The sequence below is a fragment of the Oncorhynchus clarkii genome, chromosome 2 (genome assembly GCF_045791955.1).
Source record: "Oncorhynchus clarkii lewisi isolate Uvic-CL-2024 chromosome 2, UVic_Ocla_1.0, whole genome shotgun sequence".
Classification (NCBI taxonomy): domain Eukaryota; kingdom Metazoa; phylum Chordata; class Actinopteri; order Salmoniformes; family Salmonidae; genus Oncorhynchus; species Oncorhynchus clarkii.
The window spans coordinates 63,960,196-63,986,567 of record NC_092148.1 but is presented as its reverse complement, the minus strand read 5'-3'; the positions used below and the strand labels follow the sequence as shown (position 1 = coordinate 63,986,567).

The 26,372-nt window shown below is 43.1% G+C and overlaps 1 protein-coding gene across 1 annotated transcript in view; it reads right to left on the bottom strand.

The window, feature by feature from the left end:
* The window catches only part of LOC139371815 (multiple C2 and transmembrane domain-containing protein 2-like), a 40,117-nt gene extending 14,824 nt beyond the window's left edge, over positions 1–25,293 (bottom strand). Inside the window, exons 1-17 of the mRNA XM_071111963.1 lie at positions 25,161–25,293; positions 22,997–24,086; positions 20,742–20,801; positions 20,542–20,638; positions 17,481–17,623; positions 17,178–17,254; positions 16,986–17,097; positions 16,853–16,873; positions 14,144–14,344; positions 13,308–13,438; positions 12,895–13,081; positions 12,624–12,717; positions 12,409–12,511; positions 12,207–12,309; positions 11,982–12,083; positions 11,745–11,819; positions 11,281–11,400 (exon numbers count right to left, since the gene is read on the bottom strand). Coding sequence (XP_070968064.1) covers positions 11,281–11,400; positions 11,745–11,819; positions 11,982–12,083; positions 12,207–12,309; positions 12,409–12,511; positions 12,624–12,717; positions 12,895–13,081; positions 13,308–13,438; positions 14,144–14,344; positions 16,853–16,873; positions 16,986–17,097; positions 17,178–17,254; positions 17,481–17,623; positions 20,542–20,638; positions 20,742–20,801; positions 22,997–24,043 — 2,673 coding nt within the window. The 5' untranslated portion in view covers positions 24,044–24,086; positions 25,161–25,293. The remainder of the gene's footprint in view (positions 1–11,280; positions 11,401–11,744; positions 11,820–11,981; positions 12,084–12,206; positions 12,310–12,408; positions 12,512–12,623; positions 12,718–12,894; positions 13,082–13,307; positions 13,439–14,143; positions 14,345–16,852; positions 16,874–16,985; positions 17,098–17,177; positions 17,255–17,480; positions 17,624–20,541; positions 20,639–20,741; positions 20,802–22,996; positions 24,087–25,160) is intronic.
* Between the last annotated feature and the right edge of the window lie 1,079 nt (positions 25,294–26,372).

Genomic DNA, 26,372 nt, shown 5'->3' with positions numbered 1-26,372 from the left:
CAAATTGTCCTACAGCTGAATTTACTTGATGATCACTGCTATACAGCATCAGAGCCCCCTCTTAGTGGCTGGGAAGTAAGAGACCTTTGGGAAGGATTTTTAATATTCCAAAATCAAATTTATTTACAGAGATAACATGTGCTGGCAGTGTCCCTTTCTGCAGAACAGAAAGTCTGACAAGAGTAGGCTGTCTCTTATACAGCATATCTAACCCTCTTAGATTGGGAAGCATTCCGGCTGTCTGACTGTGACAAGGCGCATATGGCAACTGGAGGAGCATTTGCAACGTTTACCTCTCCACAGCGATGATAGTGAGAAAAGCCAAGACCCCTGGTAGAAATAAGATGGATCACACTGAATGAGTAATCCCTCATAATTCTGTAAAGGAGCGGCGCTAAGAACAGCGAACAACACCCACTGCACTTCACAGCAGAGCACTAATTGGACGGCTGCATTTAAACCCATTTAGTGACAGCCTAATGAGTCTGGCTCTAGCTGGAATTATCCACAATGTGTGAGGAGGAGCGCACTAGCCCGTTGACGTGAAGAAATTTAAAAAAGTCCTCCAAATTTAGTTTAAATCTATTACTGGGTAACACTTGGCGTAGACATTCATTTTACCCATTTCTGACATTTTTTTATTTTGTAATGGATATACGCCATTCTATAAATCAAATCAAATTTTATTTGTCACGTGCGCGTGTAGACCTTACCATGAAATGCTTCCTTACAAGCCTTTAACCAACAATGCAGTTAAGAAAATAAGAGTTAAGAAAATACTAAATAAACTAAAGTTTCAAAAAGTAACACAATGAAATAGCGTGGCTATATACAGGGGGTATTGATACCGAGTCAATGTGCGGGGGTACAGGTTAGTCGAGGTAATTGAAGTAATATGTACAAGTACTGTAGGTAGGGGTAAAGTGACTATGCATATATAATAAACAGTGAGTAGCAGCAGCGTAAAAAAAGGGGGTCTATGCAAATAGTCCGGGTAGCCATTTGATTAGTTGTTGGCTTGGGGGTAGAAGCTGTTAAGCAGTCTTTTGGACCTAGACTTGGTATTCCCGTACTGCTTGCCGTGCGGTAGCAGAGAGAACAGTCTATGACTTGTAAGCCTGGAATCTTTGACAATTTTTAGGGCCTTCCTCTGACACCACCTGGTATAGAGGTCATGGGTGGTAGGAAGCTGGTCCCCAGTGATGTACTGGGCTATACGCACTACCCTCTATAGTGCCTTGCGATCGGAGGCCGAGCAGTTGCCATAGCAGGTGGTGATGCAACCAGTCAGGATGCTCTTGATGGTGCAGCTGTAGAACATTTTGAGGATCAGGGGACCATACCAAAACGTTTCAGTCTCCTGAGGGGGAATAGGCTTTGTCGTGCCCTCTTCACGACTGTCTTGGTGTATTTGGACCATAATAGTTTGTTTGTGATGTGGACTCCAAGGAACTTGAAGCTGTGTTGTTGCCTACCCTTACAACCTGGGGATAAAATACAATTTAATCTTTGAAAGGTTCAAAAACTCCTCTTTTCTTAAACTTTGTTTTCATGAGAGGAAGAACTTAACCAAAAGGTTGAAAGAAAACAAACCTAGTAACTTAGAACACCCAATGAAATGAGAATTGGGATGCCTGCACTCCAATAGCTCACTACAATAGCATGCTGTGCAGTCTGAGTGTGGACTGCTGGGGGCTTGTTACAGTAACAATATGTTTGACTTAGTCCTGAGACAGGATGTGAACCAGTGGGGCCTTCAGGCCTCCATTTGAGCCCTGTAAACAGCAGACTGGTCTTGTCATATCAGCCTGTCTCCAGCCCTACTGGCTCTGGGGCAGTCTACCTACTGCCACACAAGGCCTAGGTTCAATGGATTCAAACTGCCACCAGGGAAACGTGAACCATGAGTAATGCTGTAAACACTGGGCCCTCACAGCCCTAGGCTTCGTTCAATAATATCTGAGTAATGTGAAGTGTAGGAACAAGCAGAAACACGGTGGGATAACCAAGATGTGAAGACCTAATATGAACAATATGTTACTGTAATTTCTCCATAACAAATGAGTTGAATTATGCAGCGACGACTAACACTGGTGGAAAAACCTAAAGGTAAAAAATGAATATGCATGATGTGTGGAGGTAGCTTCAAAATGTGTCCTTTAGGTTATGAATAACCTACGTCATATGTTGTCACCTCTATTCGCACGAGGCTATTCTAAAGCGACACTGTTTTCAACCCACAGGAATTCAGCAGGCTGGCAGACAGGTAGCCTGTCATATCCAGAGTTTTCCCTTTAAAATAAAAAGAAAGGAATAAAATTTGCCTGGAAACTGACATGAGCCCAGCAGGAATGTTGAACCCCCTTGCCCTCCCTGCAAAAGCTGCTACATAAACCACTAAAGTCTAATTGCCTGGTCTCTGTCTTCCTGTGCGAGTCAACAGAGGGAGCCAATTCATTTCCTCCCAGGGAGCCGGCAGAGAGAATCTGTCACAGGTATTCATAATCGCCCACTAATGCAAATTTCAGCTCACCGCGCTCTGGCTTGGTGGACAAGATAAAAGCCTAGAGAAATACAATGCCTTTTGTATAAACTGAGCGCCTAAATGAGGGTATAAACCAAAACTGTCAGAAATATCTTCTCAATTCTTCCCTCTCGGTTTTTAAACACTAATACACATTTTACTGTGAACATCTGGGAAAGCCTCTCGGATTCCTTCGCTCAGGCGCACAGAGCTGCCTCTTAGCCGTCAGATATCCCTCATTAATGAGCAGAGGTATATTTTTCCTCCTGTCTCCTCACATTCTCTGCTGCTTCTGTGAAATGGAGATGGAACTAATTCCCCGCTAAGTGGTTTATGTTTTATTAGCGCCAAGCGTGAGTGATTAAAGGACGGTGTGGACAAAGTGCAACCTGTCAGGCTTAAGTGTAAATTTATATTGAAAATAATCCACCTTTTAATTGGCCTCAAAGTTGGGCTATATTTCATTTCAGTCTTGAGAGCCTTCCTGACGTATTTTCTATCCCGCTACAAATTACACATGACAACAGGAACCTTAATGTCCAAAATACTACAACACTAATATGTTACATGAGCGGTAAAGCAGTCATTTATTTCACCAAAAGGACATAAAGCAACAAACAGAAAGCAGGGAAGCTAATAATTAATGATCTACCTGAAAGGTACGTTTCCACACAGCAGAAACGGAAAATGAACGACTTGTAATTGAACAAGTGTTAGTATGTCTGGGAGGAGTGTCTTTCATGTAGAAAACCTCCCGTGACAAACACCATTTAGCTGAAAAATGCCTGCATGATAATGCATGCATGGGGTGTCTAGGGGGAAAATAATGAATTAATAAAACTATTAGCGCGCGTTGGAGTAGGTGATGGAGATGTACTCTCCTTAGCCACCTGTAAGAGCCTGGAGAAGGGCCGACCCTGGGCAGCGCCACTCTGCCAGCGGGGTTAACAACAGGCTGACAGATTTGTTTTATAGTGCCATTAATATGATTCCAGTAAATGCATTCTGCGCCTTCTCATGCAGATCCCCTGGCCAGCAGAATCCAGCACCTAATAATAAAGCACTCAGCGATTAAAAGTGTGAATAAAATAACTCTTAAAGCTGAGCAAGCATGGCAGCTCACACCACCCACACTCTCCCAGGAGGGGGAGAGGGGACCGCAGCAGGAACAAAAGGACAAAGATGCCCTCTTCAAGAGTTTCTACCATCCTGCAAATTGATTAATGGGAGAGAGGCCCAGTCTACCAACCCAGACTACTGACTGACAGACTTTAACACTAGACAGGAGGTCTGCCAAACCCGGCATGTCTACACAGCTTCATGTAAACATATACCACAGTATATACTGCATATGCCAACTAATGAAATGTGATGATATAGAGAATTATATTTAATCCTACAATTATAGCAATTATTACCAATAGCGTATCACTCATTAACCGGACATTACGCATGTGTTAAAGAGGACACAGTAATTACAAATACAATACTACTGTAAACAGCTCTAATGGGAAATATTTTCTCTTCTGTGTTCATCTCATATTTACCCGTGGTTGCGCTTGGAAAGCTACTGTGGCTAAGAGAAAAACTGAGCAGAGAGAGAGGAGAGAAGAAAGCCAACCAGCATTATGGCGGTCAGTCAGTGGGGATGTGGATGGATGCCAGATTACATGAACATAGCTGAATAAGTTTAACAAGGCTGACTACAGGCTCCAGGGGTATGTGTGTGTGTGTGTGTGTGTGTGTGTGTGTGCACGTGCGTGCGTGGGACAGATCAAAATACCAACATGTAAAAGGGGGAAAAACGTAATATAGATGTACTTTTCTGGGTGAAATCAAGGGCACTAGGAGTAATCTGCATTGCTTCCTCAATTAAAATACAAAAAAAAAATGGATTTATAATGAATCAAAGGCCCCCACTGGCCAGGCTGGGACAGAGAGTCTGGTTGAGGGCTAATGTTGGGGATGCTACTGGGCGGCAGGCTTTAAAGCATGTGTAAACCCCGAGCAATGAGACATGTAATTTGTGGTGAGCTCGGGCCAATACGGGGACAGGCTTTCAGGGGGTGTCGGAGGCAGAGAGGAAGCAGATAAGATTTCTCTGCAGGGCAGGTAGAGTGTGTGGGCAGCCATGGTGCTCGGAGCTAACGCTGAATAAATATTTAAAATATGCTCAGCTCAAGTCTTATCGACTAGGGAGAGCGAGAGCGAAAAAGAGGGATAGAAAAGAGAGATGCTGCATTCTACTGAGAGTGATAAAGGGGAAATCTCATCTCCCTCTTGAGCATGACCATCCATATCAGCTGTAGAAGCTCCACAAAAGAATGTATACACAGTTCACACAAATAAACCATTGGTATACATAGAAGAGTTTCTGGCCATATATATATTTTTTTTAAGAAACTCTTGTTCTACTTACTACAGTGGCTTGTAAGTAGTGTATGCCATGGAACAACAGTAAATCTAACAAATTAATATCTAAACTCCATCAATTTGAATCAAATTCTAATCTGGAAATGTATTTAATATTTATGAATCTAATTTAGTTTATCTGAATAATGATTAATAAAACAAGGAAATTGAAGGTTTCCAAATCAATTAATGTTAGCTAAGAAAATTCTGCGGCTAGTTAGGTGCCAGTACTACAGTACAGTAGTAATAGTGGGCTCTTTATCAAAGGGAAGGGAAGACAAGAGAAGAGCGGCAGGGTATTAGCATTAGCTTGCAGGCCTGGTGTTAGCCGTTGTCTCCCTGGCTGTCTGACACATGCCAAGGCTGGAGCATATCTGGAGGCAGGGTGGAGTGAGGCTGGACCAGGGTTGGACCAGGGTGGTCAGCAGGGGCCCCGTGGTGCCTGTCAGTGGTGGCCACTCCGACCCCAAGCTCCAGCACTGGCCACAAGTGTTTAATCCGTGTCGGGAGCGTTAACACTGAGCGACCTCCTGGGTGACAGATCCGCCATGCGAGCCTTTTCCCCCCGAGGAGGTGGGGAGGGAGGGAGTGGCGTGGACTCTATTTCCCTTCCCTCCCTGTCAGCTCGACTCACAGACACATTAGCGTGCCGGGGCCGAATCCTGCCCAGTCACAGCAACACACAGGGGCGGTCAGGTCGCAGGCTCTGCAGCAGCCGCCTGGGGAGGTGTGTCCTCTGTGACTGGGAAGGTGGTGAGCGTGTTAGAGGCAGTCATTATGATACAGCACACACCACGGGGCCAAAGAGCTCTATTTTCTTGTCATTCAACAAATGTAAACGCCTGGAGTTTGCTAAATGGCGTTGGCACTTGGATTGGAACTGGTGCTCTGGTAGGACGACATGAAAATAAAGCTCTTTGGCCATGAACAGCAGTGGTGCGTTTTGCGTCGAAATAAAGTTGTATATGCAGAAAATAGCCCCATAATTACTGTAAAATATGGTGGTGGAGCTTTGATGTTTGCTTCCACTGGTCCTGAGGCCCTTTTTAAGGTCAACGACATCATGACCTTTACCCAGTACCAGGACATGTATGCCAAAAATATGGTTTCCTCTGCCAGGAGGCTGAAACTTGGCCGCAAGTAGATATTTCAGCAAGACAATAACCCCAAGCACACATCAAAATCCCCCCCAAAATGTTAATTGACCACAAAATTCAACATTTTGCAATGGCCATCTCAGTCTCCGGACTTCAACCCCATTGAAAACCTGTGGTTTGAATTAAACAGGGCTGTCCATAAGCAGAGACGAAGGATATCAAGGATCTGGAAAGATTCTGTATGGAGGAAGATCCCTCCCAACGTGTTCTCCAATCTGATAAAATATTTTAGAAAAAGGCTCAGGGTAGTCATTCTCGCGAGGTCAGGTGTTGAAAACAGGGGTGCTAATAATTTTACCCCTATCTTTTTGAGAGAATACATTTCTCAGAGCATTTGTATTATTACGTTTCTTGAGCATAGAGCATCAGTATTTGTATTTTATTTATTTTATACATTCTTTTTTTTGCTAAGGGTGCCAATAATTTTGGACCTGACTGTAAAACCGCTACAGACACACAGACAAAGCACCACGGCAGATGCACCAACACAGAGGCCTGCAGTGTTAATCACAGCAACATCATCTGGCTTGTTTATCCTCTTTCATGCCACTTTGTCATATTTCAAAAAGTTTATGAAAATGAATATATTTCACAATACAAGCCAATGAATTATTAAAATAAACTTGCATATAACATTTATTATTTTGCAGGAAATCTGTTATTTTAGCGCTCTAATTGAAAGAGGACAACAGTCTGCCAGAGAAAGGCTCTCTGTATTATAAGAGGAAGCATCTCAAGGTTACGGTTACCAGCTAGCCCCAAGAGTTGTCAACTGACACACTGCAATCCACAATGGCGACTCAATAACAACAATACTGATTATTTTTTTAAAAGAAGGCATCGCTTAATGTTTCCAGATACTAATATCCTATTCATTAATAATTAATACATCTCAGACTACTTTCTAAATCATGCACACACACATCACCATCAAGGGCTGTCTCCCTCTCCCTCCCTGCCACATTCCCACTGCAAACTCTGTGAGAACTCCCACAGCCATAGAGTTTAAGAGTGTAACCCCCCTGAGACAGCAAGAACCCACTCCTTTAAGGCCAGCCAGCCGAGCCACACACAGTCCTCCAACTTTTTCAACAGAAAGAAAGCAGATGCAGAGAAAGGAACGAGAGGAAGTTTCTCAGGCACTCACGCAGTTTGACTTTATACTCCTCTCACACTCTTCTGGTCATACATACTGCATTACTGCATTGCAGTAAACCAAAACGATCAGTGCTCACCAAACATGTCATTTTGGGGGACGGTGTTAAATAGAATAATTATAACAGCGCTGATTATGCCTTTGATCCTGGCCGTCCTGGTATTCTGGGTAATAGCCCCGGCCGGCGCGGAGGGGGGGTTGTGCAGCGACACCTCACAGGTGGTCCCCCGGGACCACTGGATCCAGATCTGACCCTGTCCTGCTCTCATCTGGGAGACAAGGAGTCTATCAGCCCAAAAAAGCAGCCTTGGCAGCTGCCAACTGTGTTTACAGCTGCACCGGATCAAACATTTATCAAATACCATCTTTACATTCTGTGATGAGAGGCAATCAGCATTTCACAGGCTGTCAAATGATGTCTAAAACAGTTGCTACCTGGCAGTGTCAAAAAGAAAATGGTTCAAATAATCTCATAAGGTATACAGGTTTCTTCCTAGTCAGAACTCCTGACAGACGAGACTAGCTCATATGTTAAATATTAATTCTACCTAAATACTTAAAGCGCTCTAATGACAGCAAAGCTCAAAATCAGCTTTCAAGTGTAAATGAACCCCTTTTCATTTTTATACTTACATCCATTTCATCTAAATCAAAATTGTTCTCAACTTTAAACTTCTGAAACAGATTAATATGGCCAGCTAATACATGCTCATTTAGTATGTTTGAGAAACTTCTGTTCTGTTGATCCAGCGGATCCACAGAATGGAGGATTTCACTTTCACAGTATTTTCCCATGAAGGATTCTAGTTGGGAGCAGTAAGTGACCTCCCATCAGGCTCTCCACTACATAGTTCAGCAGTGCTATAGCTCCCTCTGCAGGCACTGAAAATGTCTGCAGGAAAGAACTCTGGGTGACCCCTCTCTCTGCAGTTGCTGCTGATGTATAGCACATTCATCTAGCTCAGTGTTGGGGAGAAGCACATTTAAAAGGGAGTTATTTGATGAAGATTTTAGCTGTCACGCTCTCTCTCTCTCAGAAGAAGGGGACATGCCGTTGTCAAACTTTAGAAAAAGGCACTTCCTAAGCTCATTACTGTAGCATAAACAAGCACTGAAAAATATATACATTTCTTGTTTGCATTTCCGTTCACTGATGAGGTTTGTGAGGCTTTTGCAGGATAATTTTTTTTTTATGTGTGAGAAAGATTATTTTAACATGGCCTAATTAGAAAGTCGCCATTTTAAAACAAACCTATGGGTGGAAAATAACTTCACTTACAAAGGAGACAACGCAATCAGAATCAGTAACCTCCAGCCTTGCAAAAAATGACAGTGCTGCAGAAGTTTGCATTCCTTCGAGGCTTCCTCTTCGCATTATATTACTCTATGGCAGTAGAACGCCTGATGAGCCATCAATCTTGATTTCCAAACAGAGTACATTATATACCCAATTTACTCAGAATACATAGTTCTCTGATTGTCACAGGGAAAAGTTATGTGCCTGAGAAGTTTATAAAAAATTCTAACATTCTCCATACATCCCTCTGTTAACATAGACCAGACCTGATGCAGACCTACAGGGCAAAACATTGCCAATGCAGCTCATGGGAGATTAGATTGCAGTGAACTTTTTGTCAGACAAATCTCTCACACAAACTAAAAATACTTTACACATACCAAAAGGTATTTTATAACGCACACATGAAGATCCACATTCCCTGAAATGATTGCTTCATCTGAGCAGCAATGTATACTGCATGTTGTGAGCAGGTCAGAGCATTAGCCTATGGGACTTACAGCAGCTTGGTGGCTAAGGCTTCCTGGTAAGGCACTAGCGAATGATCCCACAGTCCTGGGATGAAACCACATCAGCGGTAATGCATTACAGGATGCATATGGAGTAAAACAGCAGGAATGGTCTAGCTGGCTGATAAATAATGTATTGTAATGTATATTAAAGGCTGAGCCAACACTGCAGCCGTTCCTAGCAGCATATTCTGAGAAGCAGAGGCAGAGTGCTGCTGTAGAAAAGAGCAGACAGTCTTCTAATTATGCACATCTAAGAGGCAAGCAGAGGCCATCTGTCAGTGTCTGAATCAGTTACCTTATTACCAATGCCTAAAGATATAAATATAGGAGAGGGAGCTGCTTTCATTAAGGCACACGGTGGCATGCTGCTTCAGATGGCTCCAAACACAAACTTAATTGCAAATGAGGACTTGTTGTGAGGAGGAGTGGCCCTAGTGTGGCTGTGCTGTCGCTGACCCCGCAGAGGGCCAGGGCACTAGCGTGTGTAGTGGTATGTCACAGGGCTTGTAATGGCTGTCAAGGCCCCTCGGCTGCCCTCTCGTCTCACATGGCAAGGATTTTGTCTGTCTGTGTTTTTACTCACGCCCAGGAGTTCTCTGACTGTCGATCCGAAGGCCATATTCCGGCTTTGATTATTGCTGCTCATCATGCAGTGAGGTGTTGTGGATGAGATGCCTGATTAGAAATCAGAACTTTTCTCCGGTCTAACTCTATCTGCTGGTGAGTGGGTGATAAACACTACTTATTTATCAGCAGGCTGATTCACTCTCTCCTCAGGCAAGTCTCAGGCACCTTTGACACCAGCGCTTTGGGAAGCACACCTCATTCCAGAGGAAGCCATAGGGCTCAGTGGACTGCAGATAGCCAGACTGCTCTATTGCAGTGTCTGTCTCTAAATAGAACTGCCTGGGTACCAAACTGTCCATCTTCCTCCAATGAAGATAAGACAACACACAGAAAACATTTCCTTACTTTCAACAGGAGCACTATGCTCATACTAAATCAACAAAAGATCTATCTACTTACAGTATACATATTTAGATCTATTTACCACACAGTAATAAAATAATGTACATATTTCTGGCAGAGGTATGCCAGAGTAATCCCTGTTTTTCCCTCCCCAGATCTCCTATTTGTGGGCTTGTCTTGAACAGCAGGTGTAGTAGAAGTGAAAAAGAAAGACTACCACACTCTGGTGGCCTGCACAGCATCTCATTTTAGATGGGGGCCAGGAGATGGCCCTATACCGCTGACCTGTCAGCCGGCCTACCCTCCTGCTTTCCTGACTGCCTGTTCTCCTGCCCGCCCGCATGGCTGACTACCTGCTTTTCTCCCTCAAAGTCTCTGCCTATCTATTTGCATACAATATACTCTACATTCCCGTCCGTCCGTCCCGTCCGTCCGTCCGTCCGTCCGTCCGTCAGTCAGTCAGTCAGTCAGTCAGTCTGTCTGTCTGTCTGTCTGTCTATACCTGTACCACAGGCTCTGATATGGTGAGCCAGGCCATTGCCTGAGGGGACATCCACCTGAGGATCAGTGAGCAGGGTTTAAAGAATACACCAGGTATGAAATGCACGTCGTCCCGAAACAGAACATAGAGAGGAATAAAGGCTGTGAAGAAAGGGATCTGTCTGTGACCGCTTCCTCACCCTGACTTGACGCTGCCAGGGCTTTATGGCAAGAGGATGCTCTTAATCATGACATTACATGTACTTTAAGGGGGATTCACGGGGTGAAATAAAGATTATTTCAGCTTAGGGCAATAGATCACAACGCCTCATTAAAACCTCTAAACAGAGACATTTATACAAGGTTCAAATCTCCCAGGCCGACTGTCACTCCTCCTCCACACAGAAGAGCAGGGGGAATGCTTTACCAGGAAGTCAGATGACCAAACGGCCAGACCGAAGCCCTTCACATAAAGCCCTAGTGCCAGAAGAACACTGAAGGAAGACAAGTGGGGTTTGAATTAAAGGATAGAGCACAGCTTCTACTTTACTTTCAAATGCAAAATGAAGATGGGAGCTTCGATTCATTGGAAGTACGTGACTGAGAAACAGTAACAAGAATCTAGATATGTATACCTGATTTAACCATACTGTCCATTATCTATTTCACATAGAAGGAAAGGGTTCAAATGTTCTGCAGTGAAATAGGACAGAGACACCACTTGCACAGCCCAAGGCTTGGCGCTAGTTCATTAACATGGGGCAATGACTTACCAGGAAGGCTATTATACTCCGCTGCCTGCTCTCCCACTGAAAACAGCTTTTAATGTACTGTAACGTATGCAGCAGTGCCATGGTGATTTTCCGAACTCTGTAGATATTCTGGGCAAGGACCTAATGGGAGAATCAGATGGCAAATGGCAGTTAGCATGACTTGATTAAAGGCTTTATGTGTATGATTCATAAGCAGGTTTATTCAGGTTTACTCAAGGCCTTATTTGCTGCTGTGTGGCTTTACTAGTTTGATGTCTGGAGTTAATAAAGCCAATTAGTTCGACTATGACCAATCAAAGCTTCTATGCTGCTTGCCTGTGGCAGCTTTGTTTCTGTTATATGAGGGGCATGTTCCAGTACTCACACTTCACTCCTTCATCCGACAAATTGTGTCTACCATGCTTTATGTGTATAAATCATGAATTTTAGATTATATAGGCCTAAAATTCATTGCTAAAACAAACCTTTTTGGCAAATTTTGGGTTGTCCTCCAGGAATTTTTCCTCTATTGGTTTGAAGGTTCTTATGCCGGCTCTAACCTGAGAAAGATATTACAAATGATCAAAGACAAATCCAATCCAAAAGCAATGAGAAGGAAACTCAATGCAATTGGAAAACTCAGTATACAGTGAGTTGGGTATATGACTGGGTCATCTGTCAAAGAGCATTAGCTAGGCTAGAATCAGCCAGGGAGTTCTTACTGGGTTATAGTGGACCTCCATCTCCAGTGAGATGGTCCCTTTGGCCGGACCCCCCCAGTTCGCTTTCTTTAACCCCCGGGTGACCTGCTGTCCATTCTGAACCTGTAGCGGTGGAAAATGCATTACAATCAATAGCACCTCTCTGACCCATGACATGTTTTACGACTTGTCAATGTCAATGAATAAACTATAAGCCCCTTATAAATCCAAGGATCCCCAACTTACTGTGAGTAATGGAATGGCCACTCTGCCCAGAAGGTCTGGGGCTTTGTCTCCGTCTTCACCAAAGACCGTCAGCTCCAAAACATCATGGATGTCCTTTATTGGGCTGCCAACAGATAACCAGTTAGTCCGAATCCGAAGGAATACATTCACTTGCATCAATGTATGCAAAGTACACTAAAAGACCAAGTAAAAACACATGTACAATGTAAAGACTTTTTTCCACTCAGGGCTGAGTGTTTTGTAGATGGTGTGAGTCTGTAGCCTGCTGTTCCCCAGCTCCAGTACACAGAATGGATCACTTTTCCCTGCAAAGAAAGAAGAAAGCTGTGTTAAAATGTGTGTGCAATTGTAGATGAACTTAGCCATGTAACTTAACCAGTTAAAACGGTAATGACTAAAAGTGGAGTGATACATCACCATTGAGATCAGTTGATGTGAGATCTGTGGCACTGACAACCTTGACTTGAAGGAAGCCAACCTCCCTCAAACTTTTGTGCGAGTTCTTCAAACTCTGCAAAAATAAAACGATACAAACCAGTCTTACTTAAATGTATTAACGCAAGCTAGTATTCCTAGAGAGCTTTTGAAATGTACTTACTTATCTACTGGTAGCACTTATATTAATTCAACCATGTAAAATGTCAAAAGTGGCATGAATAAATAGTAATATGTCACTAAACATGCTAACATATTTCTCTAGGATTTGGTCTCTCTCGTCTGGCTGTTCCAGGGGAGTTTTGTTGAATTCGTTGATGGACACCCCACTGCAGGGGTTGAGGGTGGCCAGGAACACCAGCCTGCCCTTGTCTTCGTCCAGGACATGAGTGTAGAGCTGCTGAGTGGCTACTGGCAGCCTGGACAGGTCCACCTCAAACCTAGATAACGATGGGATCAGTCTTCAATATCACTACTTAATAAGAATCAAATTTAAATCAAATCTAATATATTTATAAAGCCCTTTTAACATCAGCAGATGAGACAAAGTGCTTATACAGAAACCCAGCCCAAAACCCCAAACAGCAAGCAATGCATATGTCTATTTCAAAGAACAGCAGTCGTACCACAAAAACAACACTCAGAATCAAGCAAATCAATACTCACATTCCCCAGGATTCCTCGCTCTTCCTGCCTCTCTTCGCAAACACCTCCACCTGCAGTGGCTCCAGACAGTCCTCATACTTGTTGAAGTCAAACCTCTCCCTCCACTGAGGGTTGGCTTGAACGCACAGGTTCTGGGGGAGAGAGAAAGAGCAGAGTGCTGATACAGTACTGTAGCGTAGGTGGGCACTGGCACAATCACACACAGAGCCTGGTGTGGAGCAGTGTCAGGTTTAATGCAGTGTCACAGTGAGCAGAGACTACATGACAGGTGGATTAAGTCTTCATTCAGTGCTACCAGGAAGGGGCGGGGGAGAGGAGAGGAGGGTTTTTTGTGTGAGCGCACCTCAGCCTCCTCTCTGGGATCGTAAACACTGACAGCATCCAATTAGAATTAGCTTTGTTCAACAAACAAGCTGAAACGAAACCAGAGGTTTACAGAGAAATGACATGAAAACACAAGACGGGCGCACTGCGGAATCATCAGGGGGGAGGCCAACAAGTAGAGGTAGATGAGCAGGGCATGCTGGGTATGCAAATCAAGTAAAGCATAGTGAAGCCCTCCACCTGAAGGAGAGCATAGTAGGGAGATTGTACAGTGGCCCAGTCTAATGAGCTGCTCTGCCATGCCCCAGTGAGCCAAGGTGGAGGTGAGCCACTGACAGGCCCCTGCTGAGAGAAAGGGAGGGAGAGAAGGAGAGAGAGGGAGAGACAGAGAATGAGAGAAAGTGGGGGGTGAAATGCCAGTGGAGAGCATGTGCAAAAGGGTAGGGGAAGAGAAAAGAGGAATGGAGGAGGCAAAAAAACCCAAGGAGAAATAGATTGAGAAAGAAGCTCACCTTGCTCTTGTACTTCTGCTCTCCCAGTCTGTAGCGCACATAGATGTCCCCCTGGACATTTTCAGGCATGTCCTGTCCCTCTACCAGGGTGATACCAAACACTCCACTCCACAGCTGGCTGTTCTTGGTGGCCTCAGCCGAGCGCTGGATCTGGGCTTTATCTTGGGGCTGGGTTTGGTTCCCCTTTTGGTTCTGGACTCCCTAAGAGACACAAACATGGACACACAGCTACATTAGGACTCCCTCCATGACAAAACACTCTGAGTGGCTACCCCACTTCATTCACCTGCCCCTCAAATCTGGCATTACATATATGGATTGTATGAAAGTACTGTAGGACTCCGCTAGGCTCCAGACCCTCTCTGTTTGAGAACATTAGCCCATCTCCAGTGACAGCAGCAGAGCCACACCAGCGAGGAGAGGTGCAGTTCCTGGAGAGAGGGAATGTCAGTGAGCAGAGCACAGCAGCCAGATGTCCCTGGCTGTGACAGTCCCACTCATCACAGACCCAGAGACAGAGTGGGGGGAGGCAGGACACTTGGCATACTGCACAGGAGACAGCAGGCAGCAGTGAGTAATGATGCAATCCAACCACACAACCCTCTCATCAGCAAATTATGCACGGGTGTACATACAGTCTGGGAATGATATACACAGCATTGTACACATTGGTCTATTCTTCACTGAATCCCAAACCAAAATGTTGACTGTCTTCAGTGATATCTCTTATCTCAATTGTCCAATCAAATTTCTAAAATCAACTATTAGGGTGTTAAATGTCCAGGATGTCAAAACACTGAGACATCAAGGACAGCCCCTCCCAAATGATCCAACGGTCCTGCCGTGGCACAGCGGGAAACAGAGGAGGAGAAACAGGCCTTGATATGTGTCCCTGTGTTAAAGTTCCCTTGAGCTTGTGCAGTGATAGGCCGTCTCTTTCAAAACAAACAGCAGAGAGAGAGAGAGGTTGTGTGGGCTGACTAATTAAAGAGCAGGGCTATAATCTGCTCTGGCCTCTTTGATACTCTGTCTCCCTCTGCTGCCTTGGCCGGCACAGCTTCAAACGGCTCCCCTGCCACCCAGTCCCTCCCATCTCCTCTCCCCTTCTCTCCAGGGTCACCGCCCACTCCGCAGCCCAGGGCCCAGGCTGCTGGGGATCAGAGCCTGTACGCCGGTCTCAGGGACCTGCATTAACATGGAATACCACGGCACAGCGCTGCTCGGCCCTATAAATACCCCTGCTCTGCTCTCTACAGAGGAGGAATACAGAGGAGTGGAGGAGCGACATAAAGTAGGGCCTGGCCAAGTCATCCCAAGTGTTTATCTTGGACAGAGTTCTATCTCAGCGGCCAATAAAACAATTCCACTTAACTGTAAGTGGCCCCTAAAGAGAGTCTATTCCTGGTCCTAAAAGGGGTATGCGATTGCTTCCATATGGTGGGACAGCATGGGGACGAGCAGGATGAGCTCAAACCTAGGTCCATTTGGCTGGTACCTCGGCTCTGTCCATCCACAGCTGTGATATTACATCCTAACATCTGGGTTATTGCCCGCTATGCCTGGGAATTATCAACCTCGCGAATCTTCGGCATCCCACACTGGCAATGTGCCTCGAACATCAGAGCTCCACCCCACCCCTCCTCCCACACGGCCTCCTCCAGACAGAAACACTATCAAGCAAAGCACAGAAACAGAGTTTTACTGGGGCAGTTGCCATTCACTGTCTCTGTGGTAGTTGTCTCTGTGGTAGTTGTCTCTGTGGTAGTGTTGAGAGTGAACAGGAGTGGGGAGTAGCAGTGGGAGATGAAGAATGACTAGCTTAGTGCTCAGTCCCGGCCATCAGATAGGTGTCAAATGGAACAGTAATTTAGAGAAATATCATCTTTGCTAAAAATATGGGTTCAAACATCACATTAACATTGTCATACGGCCACCGAAATGTCTTGGTACCGCCATCTGCCTCTGCCAAATGACAGGGTACATTTGCACCACGATGTGATGAACATTTTCACATTGTCTTTCTATCTGCCCATTTATCCATCTGCAGAGCATACAGTGACTATGTGAATTGTGCTTTATTTCTTACCTGTTTAACATCAAACTCAGATTCAGAGAGAGATGAAACAGTGGCAGATGAAGTGACTGGATAGGTGTGAGAATAAACCCACAAGCACCATCATGAGAAGAGCACCAGTCCAAAACACATCAACACTAACTGCATCCAATTTCAGCCTTCATCACAATGCTTCAAATGAGAGAGCTGTATTAAGGGCTGTATATTAAACCCAATAAAGGCTCTACTCCAAACTGTGCTTAGTCAACAAGTAAATATGCATGGTTTAGTCTGACACTTGAAAATACAACTTGTCATTATGAAACCATGTGTACAAAATACATTATTTAAGGTTGAAAATGCATGCACAAAAAACTAAATCCTGGGTCTATACTTCGCTCTTTGTTATGATAGTCATATATAATACAGTGATCTACTGCCCCCTGCTGCTGGATATCAGGCACAATCTCAGCCATATTTGGATTTCTCTGACTAAAGTAATGGTTGTACTGTTAGTAAGTCTAGTACTGTATGTCTATTCTAGCAATAGACATTGGCATTTACTGACATTGAACAGATTTTAGAATAAGATGCACACAACTAAATTATGCAAGTAGAAAGGAGACCAGTGGAAAATAGAACATTCTAGATCCTACCCTCTTTTTCTGGTGCCATTTCTGTTAATGAGAAGAAGAAAAAAAATCAGGAAAATTTGAAAATATAGTGATTGAAAATATTGACATTGAAAATTAGGGATGTAACATTAGACTCAAATCAAATCAGGCTTACACGTTTTTTGATAGTAGCGTCTCTAAAAGTGAGGCATGTGTCCATGACGATGACCCCCATGTCATCCTCCAGACTGTTGGGGTCCTCCAGACTCAACACCATCTCACCGGTCCTGGACAAAGAGAGACAGAGACGTACTGCAGTTTACTAGATAATACACTGAGTGATTAGCAGAGCATGTGTATTACTCACTTGTCTAATTCAAGGTTTTTGATGACAATCGTGCTGGAACCCATGAAGTCATCAGTGGTTAGGTCCTTATCATAGACCTGCAACAGTTAGAAACACCATATTCAATATAAAAACTGTATGTCAATCAGGTTTGGCACAATGAACTGTTATTGCATGTCAGTTTTGTATCCTTTGCAGGCCATAGCTATGACATGATTAGAGTGTCAATCTGTCACTTTTATGACAGTATAAGTCCATTGCCGTTCATTTGTAGGTGTTACTTAGACAAACTAAGTCAAAACAACAAATCAACGTGACACTCACCCTCACGTCAACAACCTGCTCTCGATCCTGCAGGGGGAAGGAGAAGGACTCGCTCCATTTTGGATTTAGGTTCTTATACACAACTTTGCTTTTGTAAATCGTCTTCCCTTCCAGTTTGAACTTGACATAAGGATCACTTGTACCTAGAGATTCAAAAACAAAACGGAATGTTCAGAAAATTGCAGATAAAAGCAATATCAGATTATCAACACAATCAATCATGATATGAGACAAATTCGTACTTGCAAAGGGGTGTCATTTATACAACAATTGTATTAAAAAATAAACGTACAAAATGTAATATATATGACAGGAAACCAGTCAGATCCGCACCAATTAGAACACACAGAGACTGAGATATGCAGGGATGAGGTACACCGCACATGTATTTATGAAAACAGAGGGATGTATCTGTTTATTTGTGAAAGAGAAGAAACTCTCGCCAGCATGAAGCAACCAGCAAATAAAGTCCTGAAACCAGGAGCAACCAGTGTTAATCTCACAAGCCTGTTAAGTAAGTCGGCCTGGTGGTGGGGTGGGGGGACGGGGCGTCTTTGTCTCAGCCATGGTATGAAGATTGCCTGAAAAATGAAAGCCAGTCCCATGCCTTCATTTGTATGGAGAAATGAAAGGGTGCTTGAGAGAACCTGCAGGGAGGCTTGAATCACATGACAAAGGCCCTGTGGGGATGGGCTGTCAGGCCTGTCAGCTCCCCACTCCAAATGAACATCTCCCAAAGGCAGGCAGGACCCACAGCAGCTCCGCCCTGCCAGTCTGACAGGAAAACCTCCAGGCAACTTGACAGGAGGAGAATGTGGCAGCCAGTGAGGAGAAAAGCTCTGGCGTGACAGAATGGTGACCATTGAAATTAACCGCGAAAAAAGGGGAGAACAAAAAAAGAGAAGTGGGGGCTGGTGGCGAGGGTCCTTTCAGAATATGTAATGACAGTGGATGGTGTTGGTGGGTCTCAGGCACCGTGTTGATTGTAGGGCAAACAGTGGAGAGGCAAGGGGCGTGTGGGTATTGCATCATCATCATGGTGCCATCCTGTCAGGAAAAGTAAGGTCTCAACTAGCAGGGAGCTGTGGCCCGAGACGACAAGGTTAGTGAAGCCACGGCGACAGTTACATAAGAAACCTTAGCACAAGCTGAGGGTTACATAGAGAAAATAATATAGCCTGCATATGGCAGCAGCGGTCAGCCAGGCAAAGAGGAGGAACTTAAGATTGCAGACAAAAAACATGTTTGATTGAATTTCAGCCAAAAACCTCCAACCGATATGTTCATAAAATAAAATAAACAAAATGTTCCAGAGATGTTTGGTTTTCAATAGCAGCGGAGAAATGAATAAAGTCCATGTTGTGTCTTTCAAACAGCAATTCAGTTTATGGACAGTTGAGGTCGCTGCTTCCCCAAACCAATTGCATTGCATCCCAACAAGCCCACAATGACAGTGGGCAGATGACTGAGAAATTGAACAATTGAGGTATGCATATGAGAAATATTTTAGTTGTATTTTGAAGGGGAGACTACATCATATTCAGTAAATATTAAATATAACAATCAATAATTTTGGGATACAAACCCCAAGCAGTCAGCAGTATTCCACAAGCCTTCGGTATCTTATCTGCTGTCTATAATGGAATGCCATGCACTGGGTGTACAAAACATTAGGAACACCGTTGCGCCCCCTTTTGCTCTCAGAACAGCCTCAGTTCGTTGGGGTTTGGACTCTACAAGGTGTTGAAAGCGTTCCACAGGGATGCTGGCCCATGTTGACTCCAATGCTTCCCACAGTTGTCTCAAGTTGGCTACACTGGTTGAAGTGGATTTAACAAGTGACATCAATAAGGGATCATAGCTTTCACCTGGATTCACCTGGTCAGTCTATGTCATGGAAAGAGCAGGTGATCCTAATGTTTTTTATAAACTGGGTGGTTCGAGCCCTGAATGCTGATTGACAGCCATGGTATATCCGGCGGGTAGCCTAGTGGTTAGAGTGTTGGACTAGTAACTGAAAGGATGCAAGATTGAATCCCCGAGCTGACAAGGTAAAAATATGTTGTTCTACCGATGAACAAGACAGTTAACTCACTGTTCCTAGGCCGTCATTGAAAATAAGAATTTGTACTTAACTGACTTGCCTAGTTAAAAGGTCAAACAAAAAAAATGTAATACCATGGGTATGACAAAACATGTATTTTTACTGCTCTAAGTAAGTTAGTAACCAGTTTATTATAGCAATAAGGCACCTCAGAGGTTTGTGGTATTTGGCCAATATACCATGGCTAAGGGCTGTGTCCAGGTACCCCACGATGCGTGGTGCCTAAGAACAGCCCTTAGCCGTGGTATATTGGCCATATATCACACCCCCTCGTACATTATTGCTTGAGTATACTCAGTTTATGACATGCCAACATATCAACATCTACTGTCCTATACAGACCAAAATAATAAGTATGACATAAGTTAACATAAACATTTACAACCATTGTGATTTAAGACTAGGGATTTCCTTCAATGTGTTCAGAACACTACGAATTACAGCAGAGGTCCTAACTTCCTAGGATGTATTTTAGCAAACCTCCAGCAGGTGGCAGCTTGTCATTTGTGGCGGGAAAATGTTATTTAACAGCAACAGTGAAACATTGCATGAACTCTCCAACTGACAAAAACATGTTGCATCTAAATTTGCATTGGTTATGAAAACCATACCACATCATTTGTTTCTCCACACATGTTGTTAAGGGAAGGCTCCTGGGTGTGTTTTGGCGTCAGATTCTGGTCTGACTGGAATCACTGTCAAAAATACATTCCACACAGTTAGGGGCCCTTTGTAATGTATGTGCTTCAACTAAAAAATACTTTCTTGATGACATGTTCAAAATCAAGATCAACAAAGTAAATATGATGAATTGCTTTGTCATCATCCTACTCACGGCATAAGGGACACCTTCTCAAGTTGAAAGTATGCGTCTATCAATATACCCAGCATGCCTCAGACTTTACATTCATCCATATGTAGACCTCCAAAAGTACCAGGTTATTTTCGTCCACTTACCATTGCGGTCTCTGATGACCAGGTTCCTGCCCTCCTTCAGGTTGACGGTGAGGAGGTACTTCTGGATAGGACCTGGTGGGCCCCTTGCTGCCACAGCCTGTCAAGGAAAGGAATCACATTAATATGATGCTTTATAGTCTAAAATCTTAGTGTTGTCCATTATCATTGACAAGGTCAGGACATCCAAGTCCAGTACTCACATTGTTGCCTGCTTGACCCTGCAAGAGTTGGGCATAGAAGTCATTGTGCTCATTGGGTAACTAAGGGAGAGAAAAAAATGTAAGCTTATCAAAAAGACATCTACAAAGAATGGAACAAATGTAGATGTTATCATGTTCAGTCACGTTGTTTACCACTTTTTAACCTCAGGTACTATAATTGTACCGGCAACCAGTAAGGCAGGTTTGTAGCCTCAACAATGTCTGGCCTTGTAATAAGACAGATCTACATTTAATACAATGGACGGGACTTCAGGTCAGCATAAGAGCTACTAAAATAAGGTTTCTTCTGCTCAGCATATACATTATATGAGTATAGGGATTGCTATCTGCAATGGGATTTCTGACAAAGAATCACTGAAGCATTGTCTTAAAGATAGAATGTTATTTTAAACAGTAACAAAGCGGCCAACCGCCTCTGTTTCGTAACCACTCTCTATGGATACAAGGACTGACCGTCCATGAAATCAAAATGATCGTTTTAAGCATGTTTTTAAGCTACTGTATACAGTGTTTAATCGAGTACTCAAACGGAAGTCAGAACTCGATCTTTAACCAGAGATTCATTTTTTTCTAATACTGTAAAACTGTCTGATTTATTTCATAACTCTGGTCAAAATTGAAAACAGGGCGACAGGTAGCCTAGCGGTTAAGAGCGTTGGACCAGCTCAAGCTCTCCTATCACAGCACAACTAACTCCATGAGTAGGGCCCTGTGTTTTGGTTAATCATTTTGCATGACCTGGATTTTTGTCGTTATTTAAAGCTTTTCATCAAACTGTCCGATTTCCTTTTCATGTCAGATGGTCCAGCGCCATCATCATTTTGGGTTGAATTCTCATTTCTGGAAATGGCTAAAAATAAAGGTTCAAATCCAGATTGTTTGACATGATTAACCAAAACACATGTCCCTATCCATGAGAAATCATATGCTTATCACACACAAAGAAACTGGAACTGAATATCCAGCAACTTCGCACAGCCATTGAAGAGGAGTGGGACAACATTCCACAGGCCACAATCAACAGTCTAATCAACTCTATGCGAAGGAGATGTGTCAAGCTGCATGAGGCAAATGGTGACCAGATACTGACTGGTTTTCTGATCCACGCCCATCTGTGACCAACAGATTCCTATCTGTATTCCCAGTCATGTGAAATCCATATATTAGGGCCTAATGAATGTATTTCAATTGACTGATTTCCTTAATATTAACTGTAACTCAGTCAAATCTTTGACATTGTTGCATGTTGCGTTTATATTTTTGTTCAGTATATATGGGGCAATTTGATTTCAGTTGACATTTAATTACCTAACTTACCTTTACATAGTCCTTTTGATTCCTAACATAAGGCTTCTATAAGCAAGCACCACTTCTGATGTAGCTGCCTTTTTGAAGATTGTGTTCAAAGATTTGATATTATGGTTTCAATAAATTAATCTTAAATGGCAATATTTTTTTCATCGATATTATATATAAATATATATATATATGAGGCAATTTAGCAATTAGGATGTGTTATCTGTAATGGTTATGATCAATTAGGCATTGTTCCGTACTGTTGGCATATAGATAAATGCAACAACAGAAATCCAGTGCGGGCCGTTTTCTAATTATTATATATATTTTTTCATTCGAGTACTCTAAAACAAATCCTGCAAGTACTAAGATAATCAAAACATTTCAAATGCCCAGTCCTCTCACATTTACATTGTTTACAAACATTGAGAGTAAAACAACTTCATATTTTGGGTTCTGATGAGTTATGATAGTTGAACTAAGCTCATAAGGAATTCCTAAGTTATAATTCTTCAAAATTCAATGGGTATATATCATTAATTTAGTCCAAAAATGGATGTAGCAATTAGGGTTTCACAATCCACGACTTTAAAGTATATCTATTGTAGCTGATCTGGAGACTGATCATAGAAAACTTCTAGGCATAGAGTCAGCATAACAGCTCAAGGGTGTGAAAACCCAGACCACAGTATTTGAATATGAAAAAAGAGCTTGCAAATGCTAATTAGACCCCAGTGAAAATGCACTGCTTTAACACACTGTACTGTGTCTTGGTCACTAAACTATCCTCCTGTATTACTGTCACATAGAAACATGTATTTTCTATCAAAACGTGTGAAATCTGTCAGTCCGCATTTAGACTTTACACTGTATGCAGTAGGTCTATATCTATATCTGTGGAGGGTATTGTAAAGTACAAGGTTAGTATGGTATCTGACCTCAATGTCTTCCTGGGGCTCCCTGCAGAAGATGTCTCTGATGTTTGTCGAGAAGGAGGGCTCCCTCATATCCAGGTCCTCAGAGTCAGTGGGCCAGAACGAGTAGGCTTGTTCCTCGAACGGGGTTCCACACACAGAACCGTCCCCACTGTCTGCAGGGGTGCCCATCCTGTCTGGGGTGCCCATTCTGTCTGCCCTGTCCACTGGCAGAGACCATCTATCTGGAGAGATGTTCAGTCTGTCAAGTGGATTTGTAGGAACAGACCATCTAACTTCTGCTGGTTGTTTCCCTCGCTCCCTGGAAGCAGCCAGTCTCTCTGTAACCAGGTTTGTTTGGTCTGAGACAGAAGAGGCAGATCTTTCAGCAGATGCACTCACTTTGTCGCTAAAAGTGACCACTCTGTCTTTAGAGAAGAACAATCTTTCTGTAGAAATATTCATTCTCTCTACTGAAGCAGCCAATCTTGGTGTGGGCACAGGAATATGTGGAGAATTTGATCTCGGGGTAGGTGGCTTTCCTCTGTCCACTGCTGAAGAAGAAGAAGCATAAGAAGTAGATCTCTCTGCAGGTGTGTTCTGTTTGTCTAATGGTGTGTGGATTCCACCCATAAAGGTTGCCATGTCCTCCTCTTCAGATTCTTCATAGAGAGTTTGTGTCTCCACCGGTGCAATCATTTTAGATCCAGATACATTCATGTTATCTATGAAAGTCAAATCATACACAGTCTTTCTACCTGAGGGGCCTGCATCAGTTGCAGTCAGCCTGTCAGTGGATAGAGGGACTGAGTTAACAGAGGTATTATCACCGGAGCCTGAAGAGCTGTCAAAGAAGATGGCGTCTGGGGCTGTGCAGAAGGCACTGTCTGTGGGAGATGGTTCAGCCTGAACAAACCTCAGGTCCGGCACTGATATACTGCGCCTGTATTGCAGGGGCTTGGGCTTCTTCTTCTCCAGTTTCCCAGGGGTCTTCTTCTTCTTTATGTTGTTGAACTGGGTCTTGGTCTTCTCACGCAGGTTCTCCCACACAGTCTTCTTCTTTGGGTCCATGCTGAGTGGTGCAGGCAGCAGACCACACCTTTTCACACAGAGACTGCAACAACAAGATGAAGTAGTATCAGCATTATTGTTTAAGTAGTACTGTCTACTGAACTCTTACAAAAAAAAAGCTTCAGGCCTGACAAACATGATTGCACAATTGTTTTGGTTCTCATCATAGGAGTGGCATTCAGGGACGCTTTTGGGCGCAAACTCTGAATCTATATTGGCACAATGCCCTGAGTGATACTGTAATGATATAATGACACTTGCCAAGCTTTTGGTACACAAATCACATTGTTATTCAATTTACTGTAGGAACTGCCGTTTACTCGTATCCGTTCACTATTCACTCCTACTGATGACATGGGGTTAAAAAAAGCCACAGAGCCAAAAAGATACATCAATACAAAGATACAATATTAGCTGTAGCATCTTGTTATGGTAGAGAGAAAGATATCACAGCTTATATGATGAGTTTGTATAGATAATACAAGGCCCAGTGCAGTCAAAAACATGATTTTCCTGTATTTTATATACATTTCCACACTATGATGTTGTAATAATTTAACCAGGTAGGCCAGTTGAGAACAAGTTCTCATTTACAACTGCGACCTGGCCAAGATAAAGCAAAGCAGTGCGACAAAAACAACAACACAGAGTTACACATAAACAAACGTACGGAATAATACTGTGAAATGTTGAAAATTATGATAATTTAAGTGTAAGAGTGGTTTCTTCTTGCTTGAGAAATTGCTCTTTGCTAAGAAACTATTTGTTTATTTTTCACAATTTTCAACGAAAACAATCACAGTAAGGTATTTAAGTTGTTACCCATAAATTTGATATTGAGATTAAAACAGCTGCATTGGACCTTTAAGATGCAGAAATCCAATGTCAATAAGAGACATCCAAATAGGCCATTTATAATCTGACCTCATCCCTCTCCTCTCCCCCTCTCAAAAACAAATGTTCTTTACCTGGGCCTAGGCTATATCACCACAATCTACGAGGCACACATCAGACATAGAAAACTAAAATCATCATTCTATAAAGATTGGTTAACAAACTATCATAATATAACAGCCTCAGAATTTGGATAATGAAATATGATGAAACAGCCACATACTTTCTTAGACAGTTACAACGCTGCTCCACAACCTTACAAAGAGGAAATAGAAATATGTTCCAAGTCCGTTGTCTCAGGAAACTTCCAGAGAGCTAGTCAGTGGACTGCCCTCAGACAATAGTATGGTGAAAATGAGGAAGTCCCTTTCAAATGAACTTATAAATACATGCTCTTGTTCTAGATAGGTTTGATGATTGGGTGGAGAGCAACAGCAGGGCCAAACAGGCCACACCAGTCCCACCAGGTGAGTTTCATGACATAGTGATATTTTCTGTCCACTAATAGCAGGTTGAAGTCGTGGATTATAGCACAATGTATACCTTTACTGTACTTAGCATATTATTTTGAAAAGTCAGGGAAATCCTCAAGTTATGGAAGTGCTTCATAAGAAAGGAACAGAGTAGGTAACTGTGATAATGCTCCCAAAAAACACTAACTAGCTGCTGACAGACGGGAAAGCCTTGCTTGTTCAGATTGTTGGTTTGTTTGTTTGTTTGTTTGTTTACATTGTGTTTGTTTTATCATGAATAGTCATATTTTCAAGTTTGCTGTTGTTCATAAGTATTACAAGAAACAACGTGCATATTTATTTTATTAGTCAAACAATCCCAGATGATGGATTCTGAGTCATGGAGTCTAAGGCATAGTAAAGAATGTAGGCTGTGTTAACTCATTACTGATCTCCAGCTCTTACATCCAATCACTGCATCACTTGTCTGTAGAGAACATAGCCAGGCTGCGTTTCTTTAATTAATCTCTAGTTATTTACAGTGCGACATGGTTTAGCCTAAGCTCATCAAAAGTGAGCATTTATGTTTGCTGAGAATCAACAATAGCTTTCTGTCCACACATGGAGGCTAATACAACAGGCCTAGCAATGTTCACACACTGATTTTCTATGCAGAACAGAGGTGACTCTGTGACAACAGACGCGTTGGGATTCTGGACCAAGCCTTGTTCAATGTTTGCTAATGTCTTAAAGAGCTCAGGCACACATGAAAGAAGCCCCAACTTGGCAACCAGTTAAAAGGGAGGAGTGGGGACCCAGAGAGGGCAAGCCCCTGTGGCAGGTGGCCTGTCGCCCTCCTTCTCAAACAGTCCAAAACCCTGCAAGGTTACTTTACACATGCACACTGGACTAATTCCAGCACCATGCACAGCTGGCCCATAATACTGAACCCCAAAAAACATGTCCTCAAAGCACATGCAAGC